The sequence below is a fragment of the Nyctereutes procyonoides genome, unplaced genomic scaffold (genome assembly GCF_905146905.1).
Source record: "Nyctereutes procyonoides isolate TBG_1078 unplaced genomic scaffold, NYPRO_anot_genome, whole genome shotgun sequence".
Classification (NCBI taxonomy): domain Eukaryota; kingdom Metazoa; phylum Chordata; class Mammalia; order Carnivora; family Canidae; genus Nyctereutes; species Nyctereutes procyonoides.
This window is the reverse complement of record NW_026575133.1, coordinates 1,789,104-1,810,678: the sequence shown is the minus strand read 5'-3', so window position 1 is coordinate 1,810,678 and position 21,575 is coordinate 1,789,104. Positions and strand designations below refer to the sequence as shown.

General features: G+C 37.1%; 1 protein-coding gene across 1 annotated transcript in view; it reads left to right on the top strand.

Moving 5' to 3' along the window:
• Window positions 1-21,575, top strand: part of LOC129523118 (RNA/RNP complex-1-interacting phosphatase-like) — a 46,917-nt gene that overhangs the window by 14,331 nt on the left and 11,011 nt on the right. The window contains exons 2-7 of the mRNA XM_055345733.1: window positions 1,304-1,379; window positions 3,942-4,073; window positions 6,416-6,539; window positions 13,238-13,298; window positions 13,406-13,452; window positions 13,873-13,948. Of these exons, the coding sequence (XP_055201708.1) occupies window positions 1,304-1,379; window positions 3,942-4,073; window positions 6,416-6,539; window positions 13,238-13,298; window positions 13,406-13,452; window positions 13,873-13,948 (516 nt within the window). The remainder of the gene's footprint in view (window positions 1-1,303; window positions 1,380-3,941; window positions 4,074-6,415; window positions 6,540-13,237; window positions 13,299-13,405; window positions 13,453-13,872; window positions 13,949-21,575) is intronic.

The following is a 21,575-nucleotide window of genomic DNA, read 5'->3' as shown; positions in this document are numbered from 1 at the left end:
GAAATAATGTGAAGCCAGAACCTGCAGAAGGGAAGGATGGTATGGAAATGAAGCTGGAGAAGTAAGCAGGGAATTTTAAGAAATCTGCATATGTTATAATTGGAATTTGTCAAAAATAGTTTGGGAATAATTATATAACAGTTATTTTTAATATTGGTTTCTAAAAAAAATCGGTTTCTCTACTTTGTCATTCATAAAAAGTCATCATGGATAAATGAAAATGTTTAAAGTTAATGAACTGTGGTTTTTTTTTTAATTTTATTTATTTATTTATTTATTTAATAAATTAATTTTTATTGGTGTTCAATTTACCAACATACAGAATAACACCCAGTGCTCATTCTGTCAAGTGTCCCCTCAGTGTGAACTATGGTTCTTAATTCAAGATTAATCAGAAATTAAAACATGACAGTTAATGAACTTTAGTTCTTAATTCAAGATAAATCAGAAATTAAAACATGACATCTCCAAAATAATCACGTTGAGAAAATGATTTGTTTCCTACTTACTAAAAAGACTGTAGATTTTTATATTTTACTTTTATTATCCTCATATTTAATACCTATTACCACTTTTTATTTTATATATAATCAATGACAATGGTATAAAAATTCATAAACTATTTTCCTTCTCTTACTATTGCCCAAGAAAAAAAACCCAAAATATCATTTTGGGTATTGGAAGTTTGTATCAAGAATGAATCCCACCTTTTTACTGTAGAAGTGCTGTATATATGTAAAACCTTCCATTGTTTTTTTTTTTTTAAGATTTTATTTATTTATTCATGAGCGACACAGAGAGAAAGACAGAGGCAGAAACACGGAGAAGCAGGCCCCATGCAGGGAGCCTGATGTGGGACTCGATCCTGGGACTCCAAGATCACACCCTGGGCCAAAGGCAGGCGTCAAACCACTGAGCCACCCAGGGATCCCCCTGTTTTTGTGTTTTTTGACAGAGGAGGCAGTAAATTAAAGTTTGTATATGATAGCACTCAAAAAGCAACTAACCAACAAACGAGGCTCTATTTATTGAAAAAAAAAATACCTTATTTACCATCTTGAGTCCTTAAAATATTTTTATTATAATTGTAGTTTATTTTCTTATTTATTTATTTATTTATTTATGATAGAGAGAGAGAGAGAGAGAGAGAGGCAGAGACACAGGCAGAGGGAGAAGCAGGCTCCATGCACCGGGAGCCCGACGTGGGATTCGATCCCGGGTCTCCAGGATCGCGCCCTGGGCCAAAGGCAGGCGCCAAACCGCTGCGCCACCCAGGGATCCCAGTTGTTTATTTTCATTGTAGGTGGAGGACTGTGACGCCAATTGGACATCCTGTACCTGGAACACGATTTATTGCTTTTAAAGTTCCTTTAAAGGGAGTAAGTATATTATTTTCTTACCTATGTTATAAGGAGAATTGAGACTAATATGATCCATGTTTACTTATTTTTTCATAAAAAATATGAAATTTCCAGAAAATGTTTGACATTATGGAAGTAACAGTAAACCTTTTCAGCCATGTATTAATTGTTCATGCTAGTGTAAGAGACTAGTTTTGAATTTTTTTTTATTTTTTATTTATTTATGATAGTCACATAGAGAGAGAGGCAGAGACAGAGGCAGAGGGAGAAGCAGGCTCCATGCACCGGGAGCCCGACGTGGGATTCGATCCTGGGTCTCCAGGATCGCGCCCTGGGCCAAAGGCAGGCACCAAACCGCTGCGCCACCCAGGGATCCCTGAATTATTTTTTTTAATAACAGCTTAATTGGTATATAATTCACCTAATCACATTCGCCTATTAACATTTACAGTGATTTCTTAGTATATTCATAGAATTGGGCAGCTATCACCACAAGTTTAGGACATTTTCATCACTCCTCATTTCCTCCCCAAAAAACCCATGCACAGGAGCAGTCACTCCCCTTTCTCCCTCACTCCCACCCGCCACCTCGTAGGCAAACACTAATCTCCTTCCTATCTTCATAGATTTGACTGTTCTGGACCTTTCATGTAGATGGAATCATGTAATATCTGTCCTTGGTGATTGGCTTCTTTAGCAAAATGTTTCAAGATTTAACCATGTAGTGTGTATCATACTTCATTTCTTTTTATTGACAAGTTAAATTCATTTTTTAACAATTCAACTTAACTTATTGAAAACATTTAACAAGATTAAATACTTTTTGAGAGAAAATATCTTTAATCCTATTGTTATTTTTGCTTTTCATGTTTTGACCTATTTAAAAGTGGTAGTCCAAAATAAAGATGGATAACTTTTGAGTACTCTCCCCCCAAATCAGCATTCCTTTACTGATTTGTCAAATCCATTGTATAGCATTTCCTAAAAGAATCAAAAGATACTTGAACCCCATGCCATGTTTTATATGGCCTCAAACCCATGGCAGCTTTAGTTTCTCCTATTTGCTCTGACATTGGTAATGTGTGAGCAGAGTTCAGAATCTTTTATACTGACCTCCTAATTTAACTTAGATTTTTCTCTTTCACTGGTCTTTAAGTTACTTTTGTAGTATATTGAGATTTTAACATACTGAGATTTTAGTCTATTGAGAAGTAACTTGAAGTTACTTTTCAAGTATACTTGAATATAATGGATACATTTTTTAAAAAGATTTTCTTTATTTATTCATGAGAGACACAAAGAGAGAGGCAGAGACATAGGCAGAAGGAGAAGCAGGCTCCATGCAGGGAGCCCTATGTGGGACTCAATCCCAGAACTCCAGGATCACACCCTCAGCCAAAGGCAGACACTCAACCTCTGAGCCATCTAGGCGTCCCAATATAATGAATACTTTAATTCACATACCACCAAGATCACCCTTTTAAAGAATATAATCAAGTGGTTTTTAATAAATTTATAGAGTTGTGTAATCAACGACACTAATTCCAGATCATTTTCATGCTGTCAGAAAGAAACCCTGTACCTATTGGTAGTTACTCCCCATTTCCCTTCCCCCTGGCCACCACTAATCCACTTTCTGTCTGTAGATTTTCCTGTTTTGGACATTTCATATACTGGAATCATACAGCCTGTGGCTAGCTGTTTTCACATAGCATATTTTTGAGGTTCATTCATTTACAGCATACGATTCATTTCTTTTTATCTCCAAATTGAATTAATCTTAAAAACTTATCTATATTTGGCTTTGTAGTACATTATTAACTGCGGTTTTTTTTATTAATCATATAATACAAAAATCAAATCTTTTGTACCATCAGTGCACACTACTGAGAGCAATAACAAATACAGCAGTCTAGAAGAATGCTGATAAGTTTATAGGCACTGACCAAAACTATAGATTTATCTCCAGACAATCCATGTATAACATTTGATAACATTTTAAAAATTCTATACTCTTCTCTGTTTAATATAAACATGGAAACTTAGAACCTTTATATCTGGGAGAAAAATGAGCATTTAATCAAATGAGTCAAACTGGTATCATGTGCTGGATAAAGATGAAAATTTCTGGGTTAAAATCTTGACTGCCATCTAGCCTCTGAGGTTGGACAAGTAATTTAACTTTTCTTCCTTTTTTTTTTTTTTTAATTTAACTTTTCAAAGTCTCAGCTCAAATGAGAATTCTACTGCAAAATTATTTTTCACTCATAGTTAATACTTTACTTCAAAATGAACTTGGTGCAAGGAAATTCCAGAGCACCGAAGCAGGATAGTTTCTTTTTGAAGTGTTCTGAGTCCTTGGTGAGAAGGACATATGTAAAATCACTGAAGCAAAAGATGTAAGTATGTTTAGGCTCTTCTCACAGCTCTAATTCCTTATGAGCTTTGACAGTGTTCTTTAAAGCTATGACAGTTTTCATTGATTCTTTTTGCCTTCTTATGTTTTCTTTTCCTTGTTTGTTTTATGTTAGGTACATTTTATCTGTATTTTGTAACATTGCTGTTCATTTTTCATTATAGGCAGTTAATCAGAGACTTACTCCAACCCAGAAGTTTACACCAAAAGATTTGATCAGTGCAATAAAAGCACTAAATGTGGAGCTTGGATTAATTATCGATCTAACATATACCACAAGATATTATGAAGTTAAGGTAAAGTTAGATATGTCTTGAAATAGAAAAGATTTTTTAATATGGCATTTAGAAAGTAACTCTTGTGGCCATGTCAATATAAATTTCAGAATTTTCCATGTGTAATTTCTTAGAAATCTTCTTAATCCTTCACATGATCATGTAATACCTTTTTTTGAAAAATCATGGGTTGTTTAGAGAGGAAAAAATGGAATGTTTTCTTTCAAGAGAACAAACATAGAATAAAGGAGTATACATAGAAATAAGAAAGGAAAAGCAAAAAGGGGAGCAAGGAAACAGAGGGAAAGAGCAGCATGATGGAAAAGAAAGCAAAAGAAAAAAGATTTAAAAAACATGAGATGCATATTACTCTACAATAGTGTTTTTTGAACTTTCTTTTGCAGCAAAATCCTTTCAATTAAATCTTGCTCCAAAGCCCATTATATAAAGCAGATAAACTGGGAACTGTACTGGCCGAAGCTGGAGATCAGGATCCACTAGGCCTCATCATCCTCCAATCCTCTCCTCCCTGTCCCTAAGTCTTAGTGACAGGACTTAGCTAAGGGCTCTGAAGAGCAAGAAAATTTTAAAACCTTGTTCTAGAGAAAATAACTCTTGAGCCTTGCTGTTCAGTTGGATTGGTGCTATCCAAGGTGTCTCTGTCATTCCTGCCCTGATTAGGTGACACTTAGTCTTGGATATTTTGCTGCCTTGTCAAATTTCATCACACATATAACTAAACATACCATCATTTCTTTAGTTCCATACCACTCCTTCTCAAAAATACAAATTCATAATCTCTTCAGCTTCCTTGTTTCTCCTGAGCCTATCAGTCAGGTTCAGATCACTTGAGTCCTCTGTCTTCCTGGTGCCCTCTATCAAGAGTTAAACCCTATAGATTTTTTTCTTCTAAAGTGTGTCTCATATTCTCTAGCTTTTTTTTTTTCTTTTTTTTTTTTTTTCTCTAGCTTTTTTGCCTCATTCTTCAGGAGCTAACCTTTTTAATTCTTCTTTGAGTAGTTGTTTCTAAACGTAATTTTCATGCCCATTCCAGGTCCTTTCTAAAAAAAAAAATCTCAGTTCTCTCAGCCCTCCCCACTGTTTAAATGTATCACATCTAAACTCCTCTCCCTGTTTTTCAAAGCCCAATTTAATCTGACTCCCTTCTCATCATGCTCTTTGTTTCTTACAACAAACCATCTCTTCACTATCTCATGAACATTCTTATTTTTCTGTGCCTCAAATCATTCCATAAACTTGGAATTTTTTTCTCTCCCTCCCTATCCAAAACTTTATTTTTTCTTCAAGGCTTAACATTTACAGCTTCTCGTGAATTGTTGTGCATATTTATTCAGCATATAACTATTCAGAGGTCATTATTCTTATTTTTCTAAAACTATCAACTGTGCCTAGGACCTTACTGTGTGCATTTTACACTCACTGCCAACCTTGATATTCTTTAAATGAATGTTGCTAATTGATTAATTGATTTTACTTGAATGATGAAATTAGCCCTATTTTTAGGCTCTCCACTTTAGACTTCTTGCAAACTTAAGAATGAGTCAGGAAAACATGTAACCACTTTAAAACAGCCTTACTAAACATTGCCTAAGCTGACATCTAGAATCGTAACAGTAACTATAGAGTTAATACTCTAAGTTTGTATTTTATTTATTTATTTATCTATTTATTTATTCATTCATTCATTCATTCATTCATTCATGAGAGACACAGAAAGAGAGAGAGGCAGAGACACAGGCAGAGGGAAAAGCAGGCAGAGGGAGAAGCAGGCTCCATGCAGGGAGCCCGACGCGGTACTCAATCCCAGGTCTCCAGGATCACACCCCGGGCTGCTGGCGGCGCTAAACTGCTGTGCCACCGGGGCTGCCCTGTTTGTATATTAGGTTGACCCTGTGCCTGCTTAATCACTTGAATCCCTATCTCATGACTGTTACTGGCCACTAGGAATGTGGCTTATTTTATAACTTCTTTTCATGTAGACTACAAAAGAGTTCCACACAAATAGAAACTCCTAGGTGTCTCTGTCAGTTGAGTGTCTAACTCTTGATTTTGGCTCAGGTCATGATCTGGAACCTGGTGTCATGCTCCATGCTCAGCAGGGAGTCTGCTTGAGATTCTCCTCCCTCTGCTCCTGCCCCCCATTTGCACACTTGCTCTCTCTCTCTCTTCCAGAATAAAATCTTTAACATTAAAAAAAAAGTTCAACACAAATTGATTTAAGGTGTACCTTCAGTATAGTCATTGTACTTGATTTTAAAAATACTGAATTACTGGTAAGTTTTAAGTTGAAGAATTTGTTTTTAATAACTTATAATTGTTGCATTCTATTTTCCCATTTCTAGGATTTACCTAAAAGTATACATTATAAAAAACTTTATACTGTTGGACTTGAAGTCCCTGACAATGCTACTATTCTGCAGTTCAAAAAGTGGGTCAGAAAGTTCCTGTGGGAAAATGCAGAAAATGGTAATAACCTTTAATGTAATCAAAATGTTTTTAGTTAATTGATAAAGAATATTTTAGTAGAAATTATTGTAGACCACTTAAAGGTGATATATATATTTCGTTTATATACTTCTAGTTAAAAGGATATTATCAAAGATTTCCCCTTAGATTACAGTGCATGACCCTCACTTAAAAAAGACTTGGTTTGGAGAAAGTAAAACATACAGAAAAGGTGCATTGACTTTGCTTTACAAATAGATTCCCTACAGCATTCTTTAAATGCTGACACCCTCAGGACAGATAAAAATATAACTCAGTATTTTAAAATTGACTTATAAATAACTTTTCTTGAAAGAATATATAGCATAAAATAAGGTATATCTTAGTCTTTTTGGTGTACAGTTTAGCTTCATATAGTAAAGAAAGATAAAACTTACAGCCTTATGTAAACCTTTTAATTCCATGAATGTATTTTGGGGAATGTCTTCCCTAAATAAACAGAAGTATAAGTAAACATGTGAACAAGAATGTTCACTGATGTGTTTATAATACTGAAATATTGGAAGGGATCTAAAGGATCATTAATATGGAATTGGATTAAATTCCTGCATTTACATACACATATGGAAAAATAGGCAGATGTTAAAAACCGAGTAGAAGAATATTTTTAGTGACTTGGCAAAATGCTTGTGCAATATTTGTAAATGGCAATTTCACTGCATAATTATAATTATAAATAACATGAGCAAACGTACCCGTGAAGATAAACATCACAATGTTAGTAGTGGCATCTGATTGTGATTTTTGTCTTCATATTTGTACTTCCCGTGTTTTAGGTGTTTTGTTTTTTATAATGGACATGTTTATAGTTTTAAAAGATTGCTTAAAAAAACAAAGTGTTATATCCAATTGTTTGTTTTGTTTTGTTTTTTAAGATTTTATTTAGTCATGAAAGACACGGACAGAGAGGCAGAGATACAGGCAGAGGGAGAAGTTGGCTTCCTGCAGGGAGCCTGATGTGGGACTCTATCCTGGGACCCCGGGATCACTACCTGAGCCAAAGGCAGATGCTGAACCACAGAGCCATCCATGTGGCCCTATCCAATTGTCTTAATGCTTAGTAGCCAAAGACTTCTGTCTGGTAGAGGCTTTCCCATAGACTGTGGAAGACCTCAAAGGTGATCCAGCCACATGAGCATCCTCACTCTAGTGATTGCCTGCTTGTCTGGGTCATAAGAGCTACTAAACTTCAGAATTAGTAAACTAGAGTGTATCTAGGATTAGTCTCAATGGCTAATAAATACTACTTATGGACAGTATGTCTAAAGCATAGATTTCTCAAATGACACCTACACTCGGCAAAGTTCTCATTCTCCTATTCCCACTAGATCTAACTCTTTGGATGCCGTCCTTTCTCTCCCCGCCTGTTAGTCCTTCTAGGTTTTTTTTTTATGTTCCTTACCCTGCCTGCCCTGCTGGCTGAAAAAAGCAACTCTGCTTTCCTAACACTTTTAGCTTTCTTAATTTCTCTCTTCTCGTTGACCTTTCCCCGTACCTGAGCTAAGTAATTACAATAAATATCAATTGCTCCTTACTTTCCTGCATCAGTCTCCTGAACTAAGCAATTTTTACATCTAGAAATGTAAAAAGGATAAACCTATTTTTGAGGTAAATGAACAGAAAGAAAAGGATGAGGTTGGTACTGCCTACCTAGTTTTGTGGCCTTAGGGAAGAATTTCAGGAGACAAGCCCTACTTCTTCTTGGAAGTGGCTTATTTCAGATGCATTGCTAACGGAGGCTGAGAAGTAGAATTGGTTTCAGGGTTTCAGGCTGATAGGAATGGTTACAATGCTAGCTGCACACAGCAGCCTTACTCTGGACCTACTGCTTCTAATTTTTCCTTTGTCTGTCTCAGCAAATAAAAAACAGCTTCTTAAGCTTATTTGCCCCAAAAACTAGGCAAAGGGGATTGGAGGGGGTGTGGTAATTCCTGTTTGTTAAACTATTTATTTTAGGAAGATAGATTTAATGAATCAGAACATTGTTCCTACTAGATACTGCTAAGCAGTGTAAAGTTACATTTTAGTTTATGATACCAAAAGTTTGTAATGCTTTGGGTACTAGAACATTGTGATCTTAAGTTCTTGATTTTAAAAAACAAGTGGAGAAAAAAAATCTGTAAAAAGAAAAATCTAGATGTAGGCTGAAAAGACACTGTTAAATAACAAAAATTCAATTGAGTAAATTAAAGATCAAACTGGCTTTATTCAGTGATTCATGAAATGGCCAGCATCCCATCTAGCAAATAGAAAGGAGCTCTATCCAGAAAAAGAAAGGTTTTTAAAGGCAGAGAGGAAATTATTAGCAAAGAACGCATCATTTTAGGTAAGGCCAGTCTCCTTTAGGCAACTCAAAGGGTCTGTCAGCCGATTATCTCCTTTTGCTGCTCAGGACATTCCAAGTTGGCTGTTAAAAGTCACATTTCTGGGAGAAGCTGAAGCTGCACTTAGGTATTAAATTTTGGTGGGGTTTAGCATAAGTGATTCCAGTTTGGGCCTGTTCTCTCCTTTTTAACAATACACATCCCTTTTTTATCTTTATTTTAAAAATTAATCACCAGCAGATCTTCAAGAAATATTTTCCAAAATACCATGTAAATACTCAACCCTAGTTTAATCTAACAGTCCTCCTTCCCTTCTCCTGCATGCTAGAGAAGATGCCTCCACAGTGTGGCTGTGTGCCACCATGGGGCAATGGTTAAGGGTTTCAGTTGGATTTTTAGTGCTGCTTGGCAGTCCTCTCCCTGTCCCCTGCCAGCTCGCTCATCTCCTTCTGAATCTTGGCTACATCACACTTCTTCATGCTCAGGTAGCATAGCTCCCCACTTCTCAGGGAAAACAGAGATCCCTTTCTTACTCTCACCTGCATCCATACTCACATATTCGTCCTTCCTTCTGCTTTCCTAAGAAAAGCAGACCAGACCTCCACCTCTGCTTCAGCCCTGCCTTCAGGACATTTTTTCATATCCTCAGCTCTGTAATACCAATGTATAAACGTGCACGGGCCTCTCCTATGTCTTAAAATAATCCTCCCTTCTCCATCTTGAAACCTTAATTCTTTCTTTCATACTGTTTCCTTCTTCTGTTGATTACACTTTTAGAAGAGTTGTCCCCACTCACTGTGTCCATTTCATTACTGTTCACTAAGGAGATTCTTATTGACCACCCATAATCTGATTTCTGCAGCTCTCTAATTGTAGTTTAGTTGGAAGCTTGTAGAAATCCAAAGAATAGTGTTCTATCTGTATATTGCTTAGATCTCTTTAAGCTTAACCTTTGCTATTCATTCCTTCCTTAAAACTTTCCTCTTGGCTTCTATGATACTGTTTTCCTCATTTTTTTCCTACCTGTTCTTCAGTGTTTTCAGTTTTCTAGCCAATAATTTCCTTTTCCTAGTTTGCTTTGCTAATAATTTTCCTCCCCCCCCCCCACCTCCTCTCTGCCATTTATTCTACTCAAATCCTTGATGACTCCTGTTCTTAAGATTCTGTGCTTTTGGCAACTGCAGAGCTGGGGAGAGATCCTGGATGTCAGATCTCATTGTCCTCCCAGTCCTTCCATTCCTTCCCCAATCCTCTCAGTAAAATGATTTGATTAAAAAAAGAAGTCTTTTCACTTCACTTTGTCTCATCTTTTCCTGTTTTCGACTTTCACCTCCAAACCTGTATCTCTTGCACAAACCTTTCTCCTGAGTTCCATGTTCACATGTACCTTGTATCCACCATGAGGTTTATCTGGCACCAATAAACTGAACAAGTCAAAAACGGAACTCTTTAATCTTCCTTCTCCTGCCCCTACCTCCCCAGATATACTCTCATCCCACTGATCTGGGTTATTTTAATGGCCTCCTGCATAGGTTTCTTGTCTCTACTCCCACCAGTCATTCCTCCAAACTTACATGAATTTCTTTCCAAAATGCACATGTAATCAGGTCTTACTTAAAATCCTTCAGTGGTATCCCATCTATTAAGCACCAGATTCCTTAACAAAGTGCTTCATGACTTGATTTTTTGCTTCCTTTTTAAAAGCCTCTTTTTTTTTTTTAAAGTTTATTTATTTATTTTTAGTAATTTCTACATCCAACGTGGGGCTCGAACTCATAATCCGAGATTAAGAGTTGCACACTCGGGATCCCTGGGTGGCTGGCGCCTGCCTTTGGCCCAGGGTGTGATCCTGGGGTCCCGGGATCGAGTCCCGCATCGGGCTCCCAGCATGGAGCCTGCTTCTCCCTTTGCCTGTGTCTCTGCCTCTGTCTCTCTCTCTCTCTCTCTCTCTCTATGTCTATCATGCATAAATAATAAATAAAATCTTAAAAAAAAAAGAGTTGCACACTCTCTGACTGAGCCAGCCAGGCACCCTATAAAAGCCTCTTATATTTTTTTCACATATGTTTCATGTGTCTATTTCCCACACAAGTGCTATACTCCTAGCATTTGCACACTCAACTGTCCTATTGAAATGTTTTCCCATCTTGTTTTTGATGAACTTCCTCTCATTTCTCAAGATTATCTCAGTGTTTCTTTTAAACTTTACTCTGAAACCTCCTCTGCCCCAGTGCAAATTTAAGGACTCTTATGTATTCTCATAACACCTTGGTGTGCATTCATCATGTATTCTTAGGATAAATGCTTTGTTTTCTTATAGCTCTTCCCCTACTAGACTCTAAATTCATTGAGGTGCCAGATAGATTCAACTGGACTTACCTGCCTATCATGTTTAAATGAAAACCTCACCTTTGTGTTGTGTGTATGTGTGTGTAAAGCCATATGGAGATATTTGAAAAAAATATGTATTTAACAGGAAAAAATTTTCAGATAGTCATCATTCTTCTACATGCAAAGGCCATAAATTAGTTCTATTATTTTCTACAAAAATAAATTCCATTTCATTCCAACTATAAAATAATGAAAACAGGTTTCTAAAATCTATTATAAATTGATTCTAAATATTTTCACCTGGAAATTTATGGTATTTGAAGGTAATTTAAATACCTGGAAATACGGGTTTGGACTCTGTGTCAGTTGAAAACCGTGCCCTAAGGCAGCCCGGGTGGCTCAGCGATTTAGCGCCGCCTTCAGCCCAAGGTGTGATCCTGGAGACCCCGGGATCGAGTCCCATGTCAGGCTCCCTGCATGGAGCCTGTTTCTCCCTCTGCCTGTGTCTCTGCCTCTCTCTCTCTCTCTCTCTCTCTCTCTCTCTCTCATGAATAAACAAATAAAATCTAAAAAAAAAAATAAAAAAGCAAACAGTGCCCTAGCAAACACTAAATGAATGAGTGCTTCCTGAACTTTCCTTCACATATGGCCCTTAAGAGAGGTAGGAAATTAGTTCTTTTAAGAAGTTCTGGCAGTTGAGAGGATAGGAAAGGTGAATATAAGGTAAATACAAGTGAAGAAAAAAACATCTAGAGCATGAATCTTACTGAAAAATTTCCTTAAAATTGATACCCAGGAGATGAATATGACTCTTAGAATCCATCTTCTCTAGGGAAGTACTCAAATTTTAACATCATGGGTAGGGAAACTCTTTAAAAGATAGGTCCCTTCCACCATGCAGATAAAGGTTCCTGGCCCATCCACCAAGGTCAGTAGATTCATCTTTTAATTCGTCAACTGTGGTATCAAATAATGTGCCTTACAGGAGAAATGGTGTTTACTATTAACCAGGAAGTACGGGTACATTTCACTGAATGCAAAGACAATTAAGATCAAAGAAGTAGGGCAGCCCAGGTGGCTCAGCAGTTTAGCGCCGCCTTTGGCCCAGGGCATAATCCTGGAATCCTGGGATCGAGTCCCACATCTGGCTCCCTGCATGGAGCCTGCTTCTCCTTCTGCCTGTGTCTGTGCCTCTCTCTCTCTCTGTGCCTCTCATGAATAAATAAATAAAATTCAAAAAAAATATATCAAAGAAGTAAGTTTAAAATTATTTTTTTCTCTCTTTTTTAATTTTTTAAAAATTCTTTCTGAATGATGTTTGAAGCATGTTATTCATGATCATGATATAAACTTTTTTTTAAGATTTTATTTATTCATGAGAGAGACACACAGAGAGAGAGAGAGAGAGAGAGAGAGAGAAAGGCAGAGACACAGGCAGAGGGAGAAGCAGGCTCCATGCAGGGAGCCTGACGTAGGACTCAGTCCCGGGTCTCCAGGATCACACCCTGGGCTGAAGGCGGCACTAAACCACTGAGCCACCCGGGCTGCCAGGGTGGCTTTATATAAACTTTGTCCTTCATTTGATTATCCTTAAAAATTCACCTTTTAATACTATAGGGTGAACACAGAAAGCCTGTTTCTTTCCTGAATCTTTGATAGTATGCCTCTAACATATTAGATTTAAAAATTTCTTTTTTAAGATTTTATTTATTTATTCATGAGACACACAAAGAAAGAGAGGCAAGACACAGAGGGAGAAGCAGGCTTCAAGCAAGGATCCCAATATGGAACTCAATCCCAGGACTCCAGGACCATGCCCTGAGCTGAAGGCAGCCGTTCCAACTGCTGAGCCACCAAGGCATCCCAAGATTTAAATTTAATGACTAAGAATTCAACTAGTGGTAGATATTTTTATTGAAAATTATATTATAAATTGTGTATGAAACATGTTAAACTTTTTTCACTGAATTTTTTCATACCTTTTATTTTTTTTACATTTTATAGGTAAACTCATTGGAGTTCATTGTACCAATGGAATTAACAGAACAGGATACCTTATATGTAGGTAAGAATGATGCAAGTGCTGAATTTTTAGGTCTGCCTTCTTGAGAAGAAAATTTTAAAATTCAGCCTTACCTATTCTATAAAATTAAAATGTTATTTTTAATTTAGGTACCTTATCGATGTTGAAGGCTGGGATCCAGATACAGCAATTCAAGGTATTTTTAGAAAGTTCAACTAAAAGCAAGGACCAGTGTATGCTATGAAAATGTGTCTAGTGCCATGTAAATCAATATGGATCAAAATATGTATAATAATGATTTTTTCTTTTTTATTCTAATATTGCTTTTTTGTTAATATCTTTTCAACTTAATACATTTTTTTAACTTAATACATTTTAACTAAATTTTTCGTATAGTCATTTACTCAACAAAAAAACATGGGAACATTAAAAATTAAGGTAATAATGTTTTTATATTAAGATATGTATAAATTTTTAGGATCTCATCAGTGCTACCAAAATAAATCATTTTATTACATAATTTATTAGCTTGTGAGCGAAATCCAAGGATCTTGTCACAAAATTTATCTCATTAATTTTATTTGATCAACATTAATCCTTCATTGATTGTTCTTAGCATTTGGTGAGGCCCGTGGTCATCGAATAAATGGATGTGTGTACTTAAAGGATCTCAAAACTCGACCCATGAGAAGGTAAATTTTAACCTGGACTGTGAGTTGTATCTTATCCAAGGATCTTATTCCTTAGTAAATTTCTTTCTTATCCTTTGCACTTTTCTTAAATTAAAACCTTCATTACAGCTCTCATTGTTAAATATAAAAACCAAAAGAAAACTAATCTGTATACCATTTGGACACTCTGTTGGCCATAACCAATTCTTGTGTTCAATATATTCATAAGTTTTAGGAAACTATCCTGAAGAATGTTAATCATAGTTAAAAACTACCATTGTTACCCTGTCAAAAAATTTATACTTTGTCATCTCCTAAATTTAGCATCAGAGGGCATTGGAGAAATTAATTTGAACTGGAAGAGCTTTAAGTATAAAAGTATTACCAGTCAGTGACCTTTACCACATCAGAGGAGCCTTGAAATGCCTCTCCTAAAATGGTAGTCTTTGACTCGACGATATAGTAGATACAGCTGGAGAATGTTTTAAAAAGACAGATTTCGGGGATCCCTGGGTGGCGCAGCGGTTTAGTGCCTGCCTTTGGCCCAGGGCGCGATCCTGGAGACCGGGTTCGAATCCCACATCGGGCTTCCGGTGCATGGAGCCTGCTTCTCCCTCTGCCTGTGTCTCTGCCTCTCTCTCTCTGTGTGTGTGTGTGACTATCATAAATAATAATAAAAAATAAAATAAAATAAAAAATAATAAAAATAATAATTAATTTTAAAAAAAGAGATTTCTAGGTCCCACTACATAAGCTGCTAATTTAATAGGTTTAATGTGTTTTGGAAGAGAAGTGTCAGGAATTTGATTTTTAAAAGCTTCTCAGTATTGGGAGCCAATGTGCTAGATCATATAAATTGAGACGATAATTTGTGGACTGCCAACCTGAGTAAATTGAAAAATGTACCCTTTAGTACATAAATGATTTGACTTCCTTGATAGAACTATTGATCATCATCTCATAATATTTTGAGATTGCTTTTTAGAAATAGCAGCACAGGGACACCTGGGTGGCTCAGTCAGTTGAGCATCTGACTCTTGGTTTCGGCTCAGATCATGATCTTGGGGTCATGAGATAGAGCCCTGAGTGGGGGCTCCATGCTTAGTGGGAAGTCTGCTAAAGTTTCTCTTTCCCTCTTTCTCTGCTCCTCCCTGCCTCACATGTGTATGCATGCTCCCTCTCTCCCTCTCTCTCTCAAATAAATCTTAGAAAAAAACCAGAAATAGCACAGTTTAATAGTGAAGAGATAAAAGATGCAGTTGCTTCTTGAGATGTATACTAATTCATGATACTATGTATCATCATAGAGGAGCATATTTTTCTTTGGGCAAGAAATCCTATGCCCACTTTATTTAAAAACTACATCAAGCAGGATGCCTGGGTGGCTCAATTGATTACATGTCTGCCTTAGGCTCAAATCATGATCTTGGGATCCTGGGATGGAACCCAACTTTGGGCTCCTTGCTCAGCCCTTCTCTCTCCCCTTGACCCCTCTCACCTCCGCTCATGCTCTCTCTCTCTCTCTCTCTCTCTCTCTCTCTCTCTCAAATAAATAAATACAATCTTAAAAAAGAAAAAAACTGCATCAAGCAGGTTACTTGGACAAAAAATTTAAACGATGGGCTAGGATACAACTTGCTTGTTTATTCACTTTGAGTGTGAAATTTAGTAATTCAACAAATATTTATTGAATATCTGATATATTCTGGGTACCATTCTGGATGCTGGTGAGATAGCAGTGAGCAAACAGACTAAAATATAGAGCTTACATTCTAATTGGAGACAAACAACAAACAATTTAAATAAAAAATGTAACTTGTGATGTGGTGGGAATTACCATAAACCTGGCAAGGAGAATAGAGGATGTTGAGGTGATGGCAGGGAAGGTGAAGATTTAGAAGGATCACCAAGGAAAGCCTCACTAAAAAGGTGACATGTGACTAAAGGCCCGAAGGAAGAAAGGAAGCAAGCCATGTGATTAGGAGATAGTAGTTTTATTATACATATGGTTCTGCCACATTTTAAGTCTTAAGTTCAGTTCGATATATCACATTTTAAATTACTGAAAAACCAAGGTGAGTGATAACTGAGTCTCATCTCTCCTATAGCATAGCAGTGGGGCAGTTAAATTCAGCATTTTGGTTTTTAAGCCTCACAAAAAAATAAGTACTAAATTTTTCGGGTGCCCTTTGGCTCCAAAATGCAATGAAGAAAATTTTTATTGACCCTGGTTATTGCTTATATAGAAATGAGTTCTCAGTGTGCAGAAAGGGAATGTGGAAACTAACTATTAAATGGGACATAAACACATCGGGTGTTTATATTTTAAGCACACAAGTAGGGATATAGCTCCAGAGCCTAAAATTAAGGACAAAGGCAGCAAAACTTTAGCAATTTTTAAAATTCAGTATTTACATAACACTTTTCCAACTTTATATACTGTACAACATGGTAATTTGATATACGTATATATTGTGGAATGATTACCAAGATCAAATAATTAACACATCTACTACCTCATATACTTAAGTCTTTTTTTGTGGTAAGAATGCTTAAGATCTATTCTCAGCATCTTTTAAGTTTACAATACTGTTTTATTAACTATATTCACCACACTGTACATTAAATCCTTGGAACTAATGCTTCTTATAACTGAGAGTTTGTACCCTTTGAACTGCATTTTTCCCTATTCCCCTAGCCATTTACCGTCACCACCACCATCCCCATCCCTGGCAACCACAATTCTGTTCTTTGAAATGGGCTGGGTATTTTTGGTTTGGGTTTTTGTTGGTTTTTTTTTTTGTTTTTTTTTTTTAAGATCCTACAGAAAGTATTTATCTTTCTCTGGCTTATTTAAGTTGGCATAGTGCCCTTCAGATTCATCTGTGTTGTTGCAAATAGCAAGGTTTCCTTCTTTCTTAGGGCTAAATAGTACTCCAGTGTGGGTATGTGCATGTGTGTGTGCGCACCTTGCCCTCTTTTCTTTTTTTTTTTTTTTTTTAAGATTTTATTTATTTATTTGAAAGAGACAGCAAGAGAGAGAGCATGAGCAGGGAGAGGGGCAGAAGCAGACTCCCTCCTGAGCAGGGAGCTCCAACATGGGACTAGATCCCAGAACCCAGGGATCATGACCTGAGCTGAAGGTTGATGCTTAACTGACTGAGCCACCCATGTGCTCCCCACCTTTTCCTTATATTCACACATTGAAGGACTTTTAGGTTGTTTCCATATTCTGGCTACTGTGAATAATGCTGCAGTGATCATGGAAGTACAGAGATCTTTTCAAGATGATGATCTCATTTCCTTCGGATAAATACCAAGGAGTAGGATTGCCAGATTATATGGTAGTTCTATTTTTAATTTTTCCAGGAACCACCACACTTTTTTCTATAATGGTTGTACCAGTTTACATTCCCACCAACAGTGCACAATCCGCTACACTGATGAGGTTTGCTGGGGTTCTCCTGCTCTCTTTTTTCCCTGTGGGATGAAATCCCTCCAAGGGATTTGCTGACACCAAACTGCTTTGAACTGGGGGATGGGTAAAATTCTTTCTATGCTTTTCTATGTGGCCATAGAACCCCACAAGGTTTTTACTGCTTCCTCGTTGTAGTCCAGAGCTTTCTTAGATCGGTTTTATTTGTCGTTAGTTATTGTTTTGTTGTTTCGGGGGGAGATGAGCATTGGTATCTCTTACCCTTCCCATCTTGCTAACACAACACCTCTATACAATATTAATTTTAAGAGATGAAAGACTGTTTCCAGCTTAGATATGCTGTAATTTCTATGTATGCTATTATAAAAGGATTTTATTTAAAACTGGACATGGTAGTCACCATACTTAAATCCAGTGTTTACTTTTGCCAAGTATTTCTTACTGAACTATTTATAAGGATTTATAAGAGGGGTGCCTAGGTGGCTCAGTTGGTTAGGCGTTAGACAGTTGATTTTGGCTCAGGTCATGATCTCAGGGTTGTGGGATCAAGCCCCACATTGGGCTCCACATTGGGCATGGAACCTGCTGGGCATTCTCTCTCTCCCTCTTTCTTTGTCTCTCCCTTTTCCCTTTCTTATTCTCGCTCCTTCTCAAAATAAATAAAAAGAATTTGTAAGAGTTTAATTGTGCTTCTAATTAATGAAAAGATAAAACAAAAAGCTATTAGAGGAATTTTTATTAGCCAATTTATAACGTATAAATCTTTCTTAGACCCAAGATTTCAGAGCAGAAAAAAAATGATAGGACTAGACCTTCTGCTTTCAGCCATGAGAGAATAACAGGAACCAGATTTACTCTCCCACCTAACAGCTAAACAACTTAAAAAGCAGAGAAAATATATGAAAAGACAATTTTCAAGAAGTTGGATACCAAGCCTGGTGGCCTTTAGCCACCAGAGCTGCAGTCCCTGGGTCTCTGTCCAACTCAAGGTCTTCAGTCCTAGCAAGCTCCCTGTTGGTCGTGGGCAGTGTAGCAACTTTGACCTCTCCATGTCACCAAATCCATGCAGGGTGCTGGAGCCCCTCTGCCCTCTTAGTGGCATTTCTCCTTGTGACTACAGGGGGCAGCCGTGTGTCCTGTAAGCCTGCATTGCTGTTCTGAGTTGATTAGGGGGCTGGGTGGAGATGTAAATGTGAAGCCGTTTAGAGAGCTTGTGTGATGCTGCAGTGTTAGCCCAGATTTCATTAGTGTGTGTCAAACCAGTGTCTTCCGTGGCCACAGGCACACACTTGCTCTTTTGAATGTGATGTAAAATTTGTACAGTAAAAGTTTTTATATTTTCTATCAACTGCATTGGTCTTCCAGAAATGCTATTAATTTAAATTAAAATGGTTAGTATTAAAAAAAAAAAAGCATAAAGATACCAAGCCTAAAGGACAGTTAGGCAAAATGTGGACATAGATGACCTATGATTGTTGCAGTTTACAGCCTTGGAGTTTGCAGGCCATGGCACAGGAAAGGAGTCGTGGCAAAGCCAGATGGATACCCTGAGTTAAGGAGACAATGATCAGAGAGACCAACGCAACTCGTGCTGGAGAGGAAAGCTGCACAGAGAGAGAATTCTCTGTATCAGTAGAGAGGTGCTCTGCGTGTAAGCAAACTGCGTGGAGGCCAGGGTAGGAACTACTGGAAGATTAAAGGGAATGAATGCTTCTTACGCTGAGCCAGGAATAGTGCCTTTTCCCACCAGCCAGATTGGAAAACTGCCTAATTGATAGGGTTCTGGGGAGTATTCAGAAGGGTCTTGTCTCACTCACTGGTGGGGAATAGTTAGACCTTGACCAAACACTATTCTTAATTTACCTAATAATTCTTCAAAGCAACATGTAAAAGGATCAAATTATTTCCAAGTAACTTAACTACCTCTGACACAAAGCTCAAGAATATTTATAGCATAACAAAACATATAACACCATGAATTTAGATTATTTTTCTCCTAATTTTTCTCAGTTTCTGTTCCGAAAATGTGGGAGGTTACACAGTATAATAAAAAAAATATATTAAAGTCAGGAGAGCTATAAATAAATAAATCTTAAAAAAAAAAAAAAAGGCAGCCCTAGCGGTGCAGCGGTTTAGCGCTGCCTGCAGCCTGGGTGTGATCTTGGAGACCCGGGATCGAGTCCCATATCAGGCTCCCTGCATGGAGCCTGCTTCTGCCTCTGCCTGTGTCTCTGCCTCTCTCTTCACTCTCTCTGAATGAATAAATAAATAAATCTTAAAAAAAAAAAAAAAAGTCAGGAGAGCTGAATTCTTCTGGTTCTGCCACTAACTTGTCATGTGACTTTGGTTAAGTTTTCCTTTTTCCTGGCACAGTTATCTCAAAAGTAAACTGAAGGATTTGGAACAAACACACCCTGAAGCTCCCCCACCCCTTTTAAAAATATTTTTATTTATTTATTTGAAAGAGAGAGCACAAGCAGGGGGAGCTGCAGGCAGAGGAAAAAGCAGGGTCCCTGATGAGCAGGGAGCCCAATGTGGGGCTAAATCCCAGGACCCTGGGATCCTGACCTGAGCTGAAGGCAGATGCTTAACTGACTGAGCCACCCAGGTGCCCCCTGAAGCTCCCTTAAATAAGCTTAAATTATGTTGTCTTCAAGCCTACTATATTTGTTCAAAGGAATCAAGAACATTACATTCAGAAAACATTACTTGATTCTACTTAGTTTAATGGTGGGTTTTACTGTTTTTATCCAGCATGAGGGATTTTCTAGTTTTATTTGTTACAAAAAATATAATTTAAAGCCAATTTGAAATGTTTTAATTCAAATAATTCAAATTGGTTGCTTAATGCACAAACCAAATTACACATAACACATCTTAACAACTGGGATGCCTGGGTGGCATATTTTATATACCATATAATTTACCCATTTCAAGGGTACAATTCAATAATTTTTGGTAAATTTACCAAGTTGTGTACCCATCACTGTAAATCAACTTTAAACTACTTCCATCCTAATAAAATCCATCATATTTATTGATTGTTAATTCCCATTCTCCTACCCCAGGCAACCACTACATATTTTCATCTCTATATATTTAACCTTTTCTGGACATTTCATATAAACAGAATCATATAATATGTGGTCTCTTGTATTTGGCTTCTTTCATTTTGCATAATATTTTGAGGTTCACCCATGCCATAGCATGTATCAGAAGTTGGTTCTTTTTTATTGCTGGATAATATTTTCATTATGGATATACCACATTTCATCTATCCATTCATCAGTTAATGGACATTTAAGTTGTTTCTGGTTTTGGCTATTGTCAGTAGTGCTGCTAATAACATTCATGTGAAGGTCTTTGGTTATGTTTTCTCACGTCTTACAGGGATAGGATTGCTGGGTCATGTGGTAGACTTACGCTTAATTTTTTCCAGCTTTATATAACTGACATATAACATTGCATACGTTTAAGGTGTGCCACATGATAATTTGACACACATGTATGTTGTGGAATAACTACCACAATAAGGTTAGTTCACACTTCCATCACCTCATATAATTACCTTATTTTTGTGATTTTAGAATAGGGTTTATGATTATTCGCAATAGAGTCTAGTTGTCACTCCCATATATGACTTACTACCCCCTTCTCTTTTTAATAGCTTCTACCTCATTCTTAGAAAAAAAGTTTCCTTTTTTTTTTTTTTAACTTCCATCTCTACAGAATATTATTCCTCTTTAACTCTAGGATCTCATTGTCACTATCTCTTTGCCCTCTCATATCTTAAACCTCCCTTGCCACTTTTCTCTTACTTTGAAACATACTAGGGATCCCTGGGTGGCGCAGCGGTTTGGCACCTGCCTTTGGCCCAGGGCACAATCCTGGAGACCCAGGATCGAATCCCATGTCGGGCTCCCGGTGCATGGAGCCTGCTTCTCCCTCTGCCTGTGTCTCTGCCTCTCTCTCTCTCTGTGTGTGACTATCATAAATAAATAAAGAAATTAAAAGACACTAATGCTATATAAAAAAAAAAGAAACATACTAGATTCAGTGCAGTCCCTATTAAAATTCCAATAGCATTTTTCACAGAAATAGAAAAAATAATCCTAAAATTTACACGGAACCACAAAAGACCTCAAATAGTCAAAGCATTCCTGAGAAAGAAGAACAAAGCCAAAGTCATTGCACTTCCTGATTTCAAATTAG